The sequence below is a fragment of the Suillus subalutaceus genome (assembly GCF_016647625.1).
Source record: "Suillus subalutaceus strain FC151 chromosome Unknown DFJ58scaffold_27, whole genome shotgun sequence".
Classification (NCBI taxonomy): domain Eukaryota; kingdom Fungi; phylum Basidiomycota; class Agaricomycetes; order Boletales; family Suillaceae; genus Suillus; species Suillus subalutaceus.
The window spans coordinates 232,724-246,866 of NW_024540276.1; the positions used below are offsets into that span (position 1 = coordinate 232,724).

General features: G+C 48.0%; 4 protein-coding genes across 4 annotated transcripts; 3 read left to right on the top strand and 1 right to left on the bottom strand.

The window, feature by feature from the left end:
* Positions 1-2,733: 2,733 nt before the first annotated feature.
* Positions 2,734-3,039, top strand: DFJ58DRAFT_657142 (uncharacterized protein; the record flags this gene model as incomplete). The annotated part of the gene is made up of 2 exons (XM_041381958.1): positions 2,734-2,943; positions 2,998-3,039. The coding sequence occupies 2 exons, from the start codon at positions 2,734-2,736 to the stop codon at positions 3,037-3,039; spliced, it is 252 nt and encodes an 83-aa protein (XP_041246332.1).
* On the top strand, positions 2,847-3,820 carry DFJ58DRAFT_776431 (uncharacterized protein). Its single transcript, XM_041389506.1, has 3 exons — positions 2,847-2,943; positions 2,998-3,575; positions 3,631-3,820. Exon 2 carries the CDS (start codon positions 3,158-3,160, stop codon positions 3,470-3,472), a length of 315 nt encoding a protein of 104 aa, XP_041246333.1. The 5' UTR covers positions 2,847-2,943; positions 2,998-3,157; the 3' UTR covers positions 3,473-3,575; positions 3,631-3,820.
* A 2,269-nt stretch (positions 3,821-6,089) lies between these two features.
* On the bottom strand, positions 6,090-7,256 carry DFJ58DRAFT_725515 (uncharacterized protein; the record flags this gene model as incomplete). The annotated part of the gene is made up of 3 exons (XM_041385242.1): positions 6,090-7,055; positions 7,123-7,140; positions 7,206-7,256. The coding sequence occupies 3 exons, from the start codon at positions 7,254-7,256 to the stop codon at positions 6,090-6,092; spliced, it is 1,035 nt and encodes a 344-aa protein (XP_041246334.1).
* Positions 7,257-9,970: 2,714 nt separating this feature from the next.
* Positions 9,971-13,470, top strand: DFJ58DRAFT_776445 (Vps16, C-terminal region-domain-containing protein). The gene is made up of 13 exons (XM_041389507.1): positions 9,971-10,392; positions 10,486-10,741; positions 10,794-11,184; positions 11,235-11,323; positions 11,386-11,597; positions 11,645-11,772; positions 11,824-12,112; positions 12,165-12,273; positions 12,324-12,538; positions 12,587-12,667; positions 12,717-12,892; positions 12,946-13,203; positions 13,253-13,470. Exons 1-13 carry the CDS (start codon positions 10,114-10,116, stop codon positions 13,323-13,325), a joined length of 2,556 nt encoding a protein of 851 aa, XP_041246335.1. The 5' UTR covers positions 9,971-10,113; the 3' UTR covers positions 13,326-13,470.
* Positions 13,471-14,143: the final 673 nt, after the last annotated feature.

Below are 14,143 nucleotides of genomic sequence, written 5' to 3' on the forward strand. Positions count from 1 at the left end.
ATCACGACTCAAACGAAAAAGCATCAAATCATGGCACGGCGGCGGGGAACAAACTCACGAGGAGCGGTAGTCCGCATCATTCCGGGTCAAGGACTACGTTCCGTTAAAGGAGGCTCTCGCCTCCTGCGATCTTTGAGGGACATCTTTACATAAAGAAAACTGCCTCCGGCAGCCAGAATGAGGCCACCCCAGCCAAAAGCCTTCACAAGAAACAAAGTTCAGGGTGTTGATCACTAGCGGCTTCCGCTGGCCACTCACCATCCGTCGACTGAGCATCCCAAAATTAAACTGATTTGATGCCACGTTCAGAGCTTGACGTTATTTCAGAATCCGGGAAGTCGAAATTTCGAACGTAGATCGTGTGTCACAAACCCACGAACGAGCAAGGACTTGGTGAAGTTGCCAGACTGTGACGTCGTGTGACTCTTCTCTTGTGACACCTGAACTTAATCTCATGCAACTAAGTCAAAACTAAGTTGAGTTTTCAAACATTTTCTGGCCCCAATACTAGCCTAGCTCGGCTACCTGTCAATATTAATTGCGACTAGCTACAGCATGCAGTTTTTGGCAGACACCGATTTGAACCACCCCTTTGATAGGATTAATGCAAGGCTCCCGAGGGCCGTTTGAAGCTGTTTGACCTCAAGAGTCGCTATCGTCTACTTTATCATACTACCCATCATGGGTCCCTTGCGAGAAGCCACCAAAGCCAGTCCGTATTTTTGCTTGCTGCACCCATTGGATCTTTACTATGTGGGGTATGTAGTCGGCGACCTCACAAATTTTTCCTCATCTAATGTTTACTTTAATTGTACAAAAGTTTGGGGTGCACAGCAAGTCCCAACTGATTCTCCATGATGGATTGTGAATGATGGAGTGGAGCCACTGATGCCGTTTCCCTTCTTACAGTGTTAGGTTGCCGCACAAAATACCATGCGCAATCAATCGCAAGCAAGTGCTTCTTGGCGATTTCCAGCCACCCGGGTGGTCACCCGGTCACGAGCCTTTCCCAAAGGATTTTGCAACTCACGCTCATCGCGTCACTCAGGAACTGGGGTACTGATACCAGCGCTCTGGTGGGCATCGGATCTTCTGCAATATACTTACCCCACGCTCCTGGTGGGTGATAGCCCAAGCCTGTCACAAGAGTATGCTGTTGGACTGGGCGTCTTGCACTCCCACCCTCATCTTGACAGAATCAGTTGCCGTTGGCCATGGATTCACCCATCTGGCTGTAATAGCAAAGCAGGTGATGACATTGTTCCTGGTTGCTACGGTACACATGCACACCACTGGCAGCCCGATACGGTGTCCCTACCCCACCTACCGCAAAGACACATCCACAACCTTCAGGCAAGGTTCACAGGTTGTTGGGGGTCAGGGAAGATAGCGTCTTCTTAATGTGATTCATGCCCGCTGAGTGACAGCTTATATGACCTGCTTATGGGTACGCCACAGTGCGAGCGAAGAGGGATCGTGGGCATCCAATTATATGCTTTTACGCGCTCACAATCCGATTCGCTGAAGCTATTCTCGACAACCTGATGAATTAGCACCTGTCTACTTGCTCGGCTGTGAAACAGGCTTCTGCTTATAAAAGGTATATGTTGGCTTTTCCCCAGTTTCCCGATCCCAACTGGTCAAGAAGATAGATGGAATGTTCCCCGGATCAGTGGCATCGTCGGGATTTGTCATTATACATAACAGTAGCATGTGCCATTTTTCTTCATGGCTTTCGTCACTTTTCTCACAAGGGTTCTCGAAGGCAATCGTTGGTTCTCGGCGACTCACATGGCTTCACGTTTTGTCCAATGATAGTGCCGGTTGTTTGTTATCAATCGAATTCTGCTTTGCGCTTTCTTCACGATTGTTCACGGTTTTATTCGGTAGATGCGAAACCGCCGGCAATTCAGGGAATGTTGCCGACCGATGGCCCCATCAATTGTGCTGAAGTTCATTTGCCTTATCTCCGCAATGGATTGAGAGGAGAAATATCATGAACAAAGGGCAGCCCTTACGATATGTTCTCCCAGTAAAATATTTGGATGCGTCATGCACCAAAGTAGGTGAGATTGATATCATGACCGGGAGCAAAAGATAGAACACTTGCCATCATGAGGCCGTGGATATGTCTCGGCAGCCATGTCGTCACCTTGGGTGATTCAAATCCGACCTTTGAAATCCCAGCGTCATCGCATACCATGAAGTTTGCGCTAAGTTCTAGAATATAATCGAACGGGTTTGGTTGACATTAATGGTCACTTTGTTGGTGTACTTTCTACTGAATTTAATTCACTTTGAAGTCTGAACTATACGATTCCAAGATTTCATTCCTTCAGTGGTGGAACGCCTGAGTGACGTCGAATACCGGTATCGCGGGTCACATATGCTATGTCGGGAAGCGATCGATGCGCATACTGTAAGATGATTATGTGCAAATATAGAAAATTAGGAATTTCGTACATAATGTCTTTATTAACCGATGCTGTTACACTAACGTAATTTCCTTTATGTGTGTGTTGATGTCACTACTTTGGTCGTCACAATAATATTGCCTTTCTTCCCGTCAGCTATATAAATGTTGTCTTTACTCTCCCTAACCATTTGACGATCCGACCCCTACCCTGGCACCGTTCAAAGACTCTCCTCTCAATATATAGAGCCGTCCGTTCTATCCTATTATTCTCTACAACTCCCCCTCTAGCCATCATTCAGTCGCCTCACCCTAACACTATGCCCGGTGCAACCCCATATATAGGAAATGCGACAAGGATATGGGAGATCAATGTGCACTGGAACTTGTATTCTCAGTGCGGGATCTGGGATCCTAAAGGTCGTGGCGTGGATATTTGGGAATGCATTAGAGCTCGTAAGTTGCCACTTTCCTTTATGTCTAGCAATCCTCATATGTCCCCTCTAGACGACTCAACCCAGCTTACCCAGGTTAGCTACCAGTCTTGCATTGTTATCTCCTCGTATTAATCTCACCTTTTACAGCCACCCAACGGTCTTTACTGGCGCTACATCGCCCGTCGGTAATCAGCCATGGTTTCATGAACACTGCCATAAAACAAACCTTGACGCCGTGATTTCATCACGTTACCGCTCTTGGTCATTTGGTACCCACAGACGCCTAATCCGGTCTTAGGACTGCGTCATGCCACCCTCGACGTCGCAAGTGAGGGTTATATATCTCCCGGGCATAGGAGAGACACGCGTGATCACATTACCTTCGATGAGGGATGTGGTCCAAGGGTCATTCATGAATGACACGCATTTTTACGATACTACTCTTCTCTACATTTTCCTTGGCTGGTTCCGAGCTTCCGTTTCGTTATGGTCACGTTTCACTCCTTTTTTTGGTGTATTTGCTTATTTTATCGGGTCTTGTGGCACAAAACACTTACCATACGTGTCTATTCTAATATCCACTGCGATTTTTTTTGGGAGGCACGACTACAAGCAGACATAATAGATGGAGGACGATGTTGTTCCCTCCGCTACATTCCCAATTTGTGTGTTCCTGGTTGCAGAAAGTGCACGGTCTCCGTCACCAGGGGCAAAGTATGTACCAGGTGAGTCGCATCATATTATATTCATGTTGCTGAGTATTGAAACAGTCCATCTCAGTTGTGCCAAGTAATGATTAGACCTGTTTTCATTGTTAATCGATGTGCCGCGTTATCACTAGTGCCGCGTAACAGAGCCTTCCTGTCCCTGGTGACTATCATACTGTACTGCGCGAGGTGGATCTTGGACTCATTCTGAAACACATTAATTATGTTACTCATACTGTGAATCTGATCATACACGTGTGCATGTCCGGCCAGGTCTCAGAAGAGGGGGACTTGTAACGGGGTGCGGAAGAGATAGGGGTGCGCTGACACGAGTGAATGTCTGAAGTAGAAGCACCCTCATTTGTGGGCCAAGAATCTACCATCAACGTTGCAAAGTTTCGAATACAGACGGCGAGGAAGTTGAACTCCATCAGAAATCAATAGTATCACTGCGCGTTGAATCGCATCATCAGACCTGCGGTCAGGCTAGATTCCCATTTATTCACCAGAGTGACATGGTAACATGGATTGATGAATGCAGAATGTACCTGCGACAATAACATCATCTCCATCCCGCCCGGCGCCTCGATGTGATCGGATGCGCATGACTGAGCCTCCTATATCAAGAGACGACGATCGCTCGAAAGAGCAGCCGAAAGGTTCTACCAGCGCCAAATCCAGCCGCAGGCTCCGAACGCCCATCTTCAAATCGTTATCCCCGACCGTGATCTGTGGCCCATGGGGTCCTAAAGCCCACGCCAGTAATAGTCTTAGCCTCTCCCAGATGTGACTAGCAGGAAAACGTTATCGGAAGCCTCACTGCCTTTGGAAATGAAATCATGATAAGTCCCGATAGGACATGATGCGCCAGGATCACAGGTCTTGCTCCGGCGCGAGGATATTGTACGGTCTTCTGTCATCAAAAACATGACGGATCGGATAACGAGGGATGATGGTCATAAGGGGCTTTCAATTTCTTGATAGATATTGTCAAACAGAGCTCAGCTACTGGTACCATGGTGTTGCTCACCATGGCGCCTGGTAGTAGAGGTACTTACTGTCTCCATCTGATGATATGAACTGAGCTCAGATCTGACTCTTAATCAGCGGCACGAGAATGATGGACGATTTTCACTCAAGCACCACATATAGTAAGTACCTCGTGAATAGATCGAACCAATCATCATGATAATGTTGGATGGAGACGTAGCAGATGTGTAGGGAAATCAAACGAGCGCTGCACCTTTCTGGCCTTGGGGACGACCATCACGGAAACGGTCAATAGATCATCGACCGTGACATGTCTGTAAGTTCCCCAGATTTTCCAAATGAATGTTCGCAATATACTAGACGTGCGCAATTTGGTTGCCAATACTGCTGAAATTTGCGACCCCGGATTGATTACAGGCACAGTAGAAGCATCATCGAAGAACATGGGTGCCGTGCGGAGCGCAGATACAACTCCGTTGTCGGAATAGAGAGCAATTGCACCAGAAATAGTCACCACGCAGAGGACAGTCCCAGACGAGAGAAACACGCATTCGCGGTGTCCTAACCTTTCATAGGGTTGTACCAATGTCGAATATACATAGGGCGTGCGCACAGTAGTGTTCTGGCGGAACATGCGAGAGCTAAGCTAAGCATGCCTACGTGTTCATAGAGTGCGTTGGCGCATGTGTGGTTCAAGTCATCTGCATCGATGATTCTCGAGTGCTCAGTTGACTAGACAATTTGGAAACCTAAGAGGATGAAATGACAGGAATGCGGCTCGCGGTGAAAGCACGGGCAATCAAACTTACGAGAAACCGGTCACACTCCTTCGTATCTGGACAATGCGATGCAGATAAACAAATGTTCGGTCCGAAGATAGCCTTGCATGGCTGGTGGGGCATGATACTGTCTTAATGCGATCCCATCCTGAACAAAACGACAGCTGGCATCACGAATATGTCGTTGAATAACAATTGAACAGGTATGAATTTGCAATTGCACCTAAGACTTCTAGTGAGACTCATCTATTCTTGCCTCACTTGGTTCTTGATTTGATTGCGTCGAAGGTCACACCCATCGTAAACTCTACATGAGCGCCAACATGGGTTCAGAGATGATGAGTCGATTAGATCAGAAGAAATCCGATACAGTACAGTCAAATAGAACAGGCGATGCTGGAATTACAATTATACGAACATGGTATTTCCTGGAGAAGAATGTGAAGCAGTAAGTAAAACTCAATATCACAAGAGGTGGACACATACAGAACTGGTGAGGTCCATTACTTATTACCTGATCACACCACCATCTTCAAACCTGGCAACATCTTAAGGTATTCTGTGAGGTGTGACTCGGCGCCCTTGCTGCGGTGTATGGTGAGCCACTTGAGTGGGCATTTGGACCGAGTAACGAATGCCAAGAATTGTTTGTGTGGCCAAGGATATCTATCCGGACGCACAGAAGCGGATGACCAGCTCCTCCAACGCTGGTAGGGTTAGAGCTTCGAAAAGGCAACCCAAGCCAGCGCGGACAGCATTGACCTCAAGTCGATGAATGCTGTGGTTCACCGTGCCTATCAGAGGGAACGGCTGCAGGTCCGTCTGGGGACAATGCATCCGCACATATGGAGGAAACGCTGACCCGTTGGACTTGCGTGCAGAGGCCGATGACCTGCAGAAAAGTAGTACTGCTAACCCGTGCGAACTGTATCTTCAGGTCCAAAAGCTGGTGCCAAGGCAAGTCAATGGAACGCAAAGAGTGTAGATCGTGGGTCAGGGATTGCAAGACCGCGGAACGAAGTTGTGGCATTTGGCTGGGTATGGAGAACAGGAGATTTCCTTTGTGGAAGGTGACCTGGAAGCGTGACAGGGACTGGACAGAGTTGTCCAATAAACCTTGGATAGGAGGCCCATGCCACCAAAGGTCAGAGCATCGGCCCAAGAAAGGTCGGAGCCATTGTATGGAAAGAGGCGCTTTCCCATCTGAGAGGTCCATGTCATGCAAGACACGAATGGATAGCGGAACACTCCTGGCTTTTTCTAGCCAACGCTTGTACCCATCACCAGTAGGAGTGTCTGCCCTGAGCAAGGATATGCTTAAGGATGCCCATAATCGAGGAGTGGACAGGGCAACTGCTCGCCAGTGACGGCAGACCCTTGTCAAGACTATTGGGCATTCATTCGATGAAGGCGTAATATAATTTATCTGGGGAAGACACCAAAGAAATATCTCTCCAAGAAGCTCTGATGGTAGCAGATAGGGTGCTGGAGATACCAGGGCTTCGTGGAATGCCAACGACTCTTGCACAATGGCCCGTTGCTCCTTCAATCTAGCCTGGATACCTTGCAATTTTTCCAATGCATGGTTCAGAAGGTCGATGTGGTTGTCGAGAGCTGCAAGCTGTGACTTTCGCTGTGTTACAACAGCGTGAATGGTTGGGATATTGTCGGACGGAACATGACTGGTGGGACGACGATAAGAGAACGATGCCGGCGTCAACTCAGATAGCTGAATGAAAACATAAAACTTTAAGTCTTTGACCCAAACGGTAAGATAAATAGAATTTTCTGCTTACCGGCTCTAAGATGGGAGACTGGGAGTGGCATCATGATGAGCAATGATCACGCCATCGCAACAAGCGGCAAACTTTTAACTCACCAATGCTTCAGCTTCATATAGCAAATCATTCAACAACTCAGGAGCAGTCATTTAAAGGTGAGATGCTGCGCGGTGGTATACAAGGGTATAGGCCTAGGATGATATTGTGCGATTTCAAATTTAACTTGCTTGAGAGGTGCAAGTGAGTTATGTAACCAGGCGTGCCACGTCCAACGCTGTTCAACGTTGCGCCGTAGACTCAACAGATTTTGAATCAAGTGTAGGTCGTATAACCTGTACAGTGCAATTTCCGCCGTTGATGATTTTGCCAGTGCGATTTTGTCATTGTGGATGACTTCTGGAGTGGTGTAGTATCAGATACTAGGCTGGCCGTAGGGTTCACGCCTAGGGCGATCCCGAATGCACGGCCCCTGGGCTGTCCAGGCTACATACCAGCATTTGGTAACAGTGGTAAGTAATTTTCTGCTTAGGTCTTTGAATGTCTTTTATGGTCCGTTTCCGTTAGCTAGCTGCTAATATGTAGCTACGAGCCTGCGACTCGCGACACCGTGACATATCCGACACGCATCTCACCGAGAGACGGTTATATGGCAAACTACATATGCTAATCGATTACTTTGCCCATGTGAGCATCATGCCATCATCCATCATCTGGTGCCACTGGGGTTCACTATGCTGCTTTGTTGTCCAAGTAGTGTAATGGATCTTGAACTTTTTTGGTCTCGAACTTCTGACACGGTCTCGTCTCCTCTGCCAGGGCTTGGTTGCTTCGGAAATTCCATTACAATCAAGCTCCTTCTCAGTAACATTTGGCTAAAGCTCCATGTACTCCACGATCACAATGGATTCGCATAAGTAGCCGCGGAGCGCCCGGATCTGTAGTTCGATATAACACGATACTCTTGATCAAATTTCCCTGTAGGATTCGCCGTCTGTCGCCCGACATCTTGGCTCGGGTAAATCCAGTCGACCTGATCGATGGAAAATTGCAAATATTTTTCCGAGGAACGTTCAACTTGATAGTATGGGTGACTTCTTCCCGAGACAACGTGTTTAACGCTGTTAGAACTCCAATCAACTCTCAGATCATCTAATCAATAGGTTATTGAGAACTCGATACCAAAATATTAATTAGAGAGGTCACGTCTAAATTATTTCCAACTGTCACCTCGTGGTCACTTTAATCACTACGTCATGACCTCTTATAAGGCTGTAGTGTGGGATGTCATTGTCATGTCAAGGTTCGGTGGGAGTCACTACGCTCAATTTGAGCAGGAGAACTTCACGTGTATCCGATCGAGAGCCGAAATCTGTCAAGCGGAGCCTCCGAATGTGCCTGCTGATTCTGATCGGTCCCAACAGACTTTTCCTTTCACCGCTGAACAGCCTCAACTTTGATAAATCATCTTATGTTTTCATTGAAAATTTGCAACGATATCGTAATGCAAATTGACTTGCGCACTCACATACAGCGTGTGGAGTTTCGTCCAGGGTTGCCTTCGTACTGGTATTTCCTTGCGTCCGGTCATGCTAGGTAGAGGTCGAGACACCCCGTCATAATGATGAAGATATGAGCGCATGGGGCGCGTGCCACCGATGATGACGCGAAGGGACTGGTCCTATGTTGGAATCACGGAGGCGTAAATGGTCGACCGTTTGTCCAATTTGACTTGTCTAAAAAGTATCAAATTCAGCTGAATTGTTCTAGCTCTTTGATTAGTTCCCGATCTTCTTCAGAGCCCGGCATCGCCCCAGGCCAGAAACGATTCTTGTCGAGTGAAATCCTTTTTTTGTGATTTTGATCCAAGCCAGAAGTGGAGAGGTGGGCTGGCAAGGCACAAGGTAGACGTTCGAGATTAGATGGAGCCACCTCCTCATAACCGTATAATTCTCACCAATTTCGATTCCATTGCTGGATTGAAAACGTTGCCACTGGCCCGTGATAGTCTCGTCTTATTGGTCTCAGGATCAATTTTTACGGGCGCTCAACATATTTGAGGAGATCCATGTTTGGTTATAATGCTTTGTACAGGTCCCTCACCCAGTAGTGGTGAACAGGCGGTAGACCAGGATAGACCATGCATCCCAGTCCTCGATAGGAACGAAACTGTAAATTCCCGCTGAGGGGATAAGCGAAGTCCAACACGTTCTACGATAGGCACGGCGGATTGGATCGGAGCGATACTAGATCCGGATACCAACGAGGATGTATTGACAGCCGGGCCCCGTCTGCATCTTGAGGTACACACTGTAGGACTAGGTACCTGCCAGTGTGAGGCGTACACAGGAGCAATGCGGCTGGATGTCACTTACAAGCAATACTGGAACTCTCAAAACAACTGTCCTGGCGCCCAGGTGGTGAGCATGCAGCACAGTATTCACTCTAATGTTGCGTGTTATGGTGGTAGTTGAGGGCAATGATAGGGTATCTACCTGTCAGAGAGGCGAAAACATAATATCATGAAACGGATGTGGTTCGAATCGTGGTGATTGAATGTCAGTGTGTCCCCTAGGCTACTAGCTACTCAGTAACTCACCAGCACAAACATAAAGTAGCCCGAGAATATGGATACAGTCCCCCGAGATCAGCCCAGCAATTGAGGTACCTCGGCACTCCGACGTTCAGTCGGATAAGTGCCGATTTTCCAATCAGCAAGCGCGTCGTATTCCGGCTTGGTGTTATATAGCTACTAGTATCCCCTAGACAGGTCATGACGCGGACGAATGAGGATAAACGTTCCCCGAGCTGCAGTGACCGTAAAGTCTTGACCTGAGGATAGCGGAATTACATAAGTACTATTTGGCAGTCGTCCTTACTGCTGAGTGGTCGCACAACACTCTACGTCTGAACAGCTCACCTCGATCGAGTTCGTCGTTGCTGTCAGGTCCTAGTTTGACCAGTACTTTGAAGAACAACTTTCGTGATTAGAAGTTCCTCAATTCAAGGATGGACACCGTACAACACCCTTCGGCAACATGGGAAGCAGTCTCAAATGGCATTGTGTTTTACAGACGCCAGCAACTGTACACGCTACCTGGAAAGCTCCCAAACATCACTGACTACTTGATCGCCGGGTGCAAGAATGGTGGACCAATAGGTATGTGTCCCATTCAATTATCCAGAATTTGCAGGATGAGAGGTGCCCTAGCATTTATGAGAGACACCTCAAAGCTGGTTGCACTGGGTCGCGGAGGACCCTGCATTTTCGAAATCTCAAATCCAGGTGTACTCACCGGCCGGAGAGGGCTTGCTGCTATTCAGTGTGGATATTCTGCGTCAAGTCAAGAGTTCAACGAGTAGCTAACTCGCGTTCGACAGTGGGATCAAGGCCGAATAGTGCGGTTCGGATGGACCTTTGATGAGCGACTCGTGGTTTTGAATGAGGAGGGCGTGTATCGTCTGTACGACCTGCAAGGCGACTACCAGCAGTTTTCGTTGGGGAACGAGGCGGCGGAGTTGGGCATAATCGATGCTAGGATACATGAGAATGGACTAGTCGCCCTAACAGGCTCTTTGACTCTCCTAGAAGTGAAAGACTGGGAAGGTGGGAGGCCATTGGCGCTTGCAAACCCTGGTATGTCATTATGATCCACATTGTCTGTCTAGCATGTATCGATTTTCGGTAGGGATATCTGAACCACCTCATTCGTGGGCTGTCATACCCCCGGATCAATCAATATCGAGACATGTTGAGGTGCTACTCTCAGTAGATGCCACTATCCTTACCGTGGATACCCTGGAAAGCGCGGACCAACGGGTAGCCCGTGGACCATTTTTGCATGTCTCCCCTTCGCCTAATGGTAAATTCCTCGCGTTGTTAACTTTCTCTGGGCTTCTTTGGGTCGTTTCATCGGACTTCCAACGTGAACTAGTCGTTCTCGACACAGCAACTGTGGGTGCTGAAGGACCGGTCAATCAAGTGGAATGGTGCGGCAATGACGCAGTTTTGGTTACTTGGAACGATCTCGCATCTCTCATTCTGCCATCACGAGATAACTTAGCGGGAGAAACGCTGCGGTTTGGGCTTTCTCTCTCTTCCACATCAATGGCTGATTTGATATCAATAGTTATCTATATCTTGGTGCTACCTTTGTCGTCACGGAGGCCGACGGTGCCCGTGTCATAGGGCAGGACGTATGCGACTTCATTCAAGAAAGTGCCTGGTAAGTTTGCTCGGTGGGACTTTTCGTAAGTGAACCTTGACATACTTCGGTACAGCGTCTTCGGTATCCATATTCCGTCCAGGCTCAACGTCATCATCTGCCATCCTGTTTGCAGCTTGGGAAAGTTTCGTACAACGATCTCCAAAAGCAGACGAGAACGTACGGAGCATTCGATCAGACCTTGCTGCAGCTGTGAATGAATGCATTGATGCTGCTGGTCATGAGTGGGATCCTCATTGGCAAAGAAAGTTGCTTAGTGCAAGTATAGTACTTCAAACTGGCCCTTCAGTTACTGATCGACGAACTTATGATAGGCCGCAAAATTTGGATGGGGATTCCTGGATCTTTACAATCCCACCGATTTTATAGCCATGGGCCAAGCATTGAAAGTCCTGAATGCTGTCCGCTTCTACGAGATCGGAATACCTCTGACGTATTCGGAGTAAGTTCAATATCTGTAAGGCTCAATGTGATCGAAATCTGATTACCGCAGGTATCAATATGTATCTCCGGCGCATCTCATAAACCGTCTGACATCCCGAAACCTGCACCTTCTCGCTATCCGTGTTTCTTCCTTCCTGTCTCTTAAACCTGATGTTGTTCTCAAACATTGGGCGAGTGTAAAGATCGCACGGTCCAAATCTTCAGCTGTTGATAGCGAAGATGATGAAGTGTGCAGACTCATAGTAGACAAGTTTGAGAAGCTCGGGGGCGGGGAGGTGAGCTATGCAGATATTGCCCGGCGAGCATGGGAGGTTGGGAGGACGGGATTGGCCACAAAGGTAAAGGTACTTCTTGTTATCGCTCCCTTATGCTGAGAGATTCTTCCTTCAGCTACTAGATCACGAAACCAGGGCTTCCGATCAGGTTCCATTACTATTAACCATGAAAGAAGACAAACTGGCTCTGGTAAAAGCGGTCGATAGCGGTGACACCGATCTCGGTGAGTAGTGCCCTGCATCCGGAACTTTGAAATCTGAGACAAGTATCAAGTGTACCATGTATTACTACATCTTCACAAGCGCCTTCCTCTAGGCTCTTTTTTCAAGTTGATCGAGGATGGTGGAGATCAGCTTGCACCTGCAAGCAAGCTCCTTCAAGTTTACGCTCGGGAGCAGAACCGAGAGATGCTAAGAGATTTTTACTACAGTGATGACAGGAGAGTGGAGAGTGCAACTCTGGCGCTGGACGAGGCAGCCCAAATGACCGTACGCGCGAAATTTCCTCCAGTTATCTGCGATTTACAAGTTACTCAGGATCCTCATGCGGTGATGACAGCTGTGAATGCAGCAGAAAAGTTCTTTTCAGAAGACAAAGACCGTCCATTTGAAGCCAAGGTAAGCCTGGTTCTTTGCTCTGCGCTCAATCTTGACCTTTATTCTGTAGATGATGAATGAAAGTGTTCGCCTGCTTGCGCTTCAGCAGCAATATGAGAAGGACTCGGATGGCAAAGTCAAGTTTTTCGGACAAAGCGTCTCTGAGACGATACGTACATGTATCTCGAACGACATGAGCAAGAAAGCCGACCGCATCAAAAGCGAGTTCAAAGTTCCTGACAAACGGTCTGTCAAGTGTGTTGTGTCCAGGGCCTTTGAACTCATACCACCTTTTCTAGATTTTGGCATCTCAAGTTGCATACGCTCACAGCTATGCGAGATTTCAGCGCACTAGACACGTTTGCGCGGTCAAGACGGAGTCCTATTGGCTACGAGGCGTTCGTAAAACATCTTGTCGAAGCTGGTCACCTCAAAGAAGCGGCGTCATATGTGATGCGATGCGATGGCCCAAGACGCGTGGGACTTTATGTGCTGTGCGAAGACTGGCGTGCGGCAGGCAGGGAGTGCAAGGAACGCGGAGACAAGAAAGGGATGGAGTGAGTATTTTGGCTGTCGTTTGCTGCTTATGGCTTATGGTGGTTGAAGACAACTCAGGAAGTCGTGTCCTAATGCCCTTATTGCCAGAGAGTTGGATCAGCTCATGGCATCGATGAAGTGAACCCTCTACCGAGTTCAGGGCCATGCTGTGTTTTGGAAGGGAATGCCCGGACCTTCTAGGCTATGGCTTCTATATTGTACCCATCAACCAGATTTGTTTTTACCATGGCGTGTAATTCGACGTACTATAAAGCGGTTTTTCTTTCTCCCAGAACTGACCGGAACTTGATTTCGTTGTGCCTGTATTTCGCTGGCCTCAAAGAGCCAAAACCGCACGGATATTGTTTGTTCAATGTGTTTAACTGGTAACACAGCAGAACCTAGCAGAACTTGCTGCTAGCCACGGACTTAAGAGCAGACCAGATACCAGATTCTGCAGGAGTCGGGAAAATCCCTCATCCGCAGAGTGGGCGAATTTATATGAGTACAAGACATGATCTCAGATTCACCTTAACCCGCGGTTATCTGACTTGACCGCAATGCTCGAACCCAGGGCCTTAATACAACTGTATCATGGTCCGGGGTAGAGCATGGTGGTAGGCATACATCCACCTGAGAGTGAGTTGCTCGTGGAAATCATTCTGGACTGAATTTGAACGTCATCCGTGCGTGTTTCCAATGTGGTGCCTGGGGCCGTGACCATGCTCATTGAACGTTGAATTATTGGAATTGACAGCCCGGGTCGATGATCGTACCGTGTCCTGCATCGCGTGGCATGGCCGCCAGTCGTAAATCGTAAACCGGGTCGGAATAGAACGGGCAAGTCTGAGCCGTGACATCTTGTGCCTAGGCTAGAACCATCTACCACGGAAGATAACAATCACTGCCGAGAGAGATTCCGTTGGAGGGTACAATGCAGTTGTTGTTTGTGTTCAATGC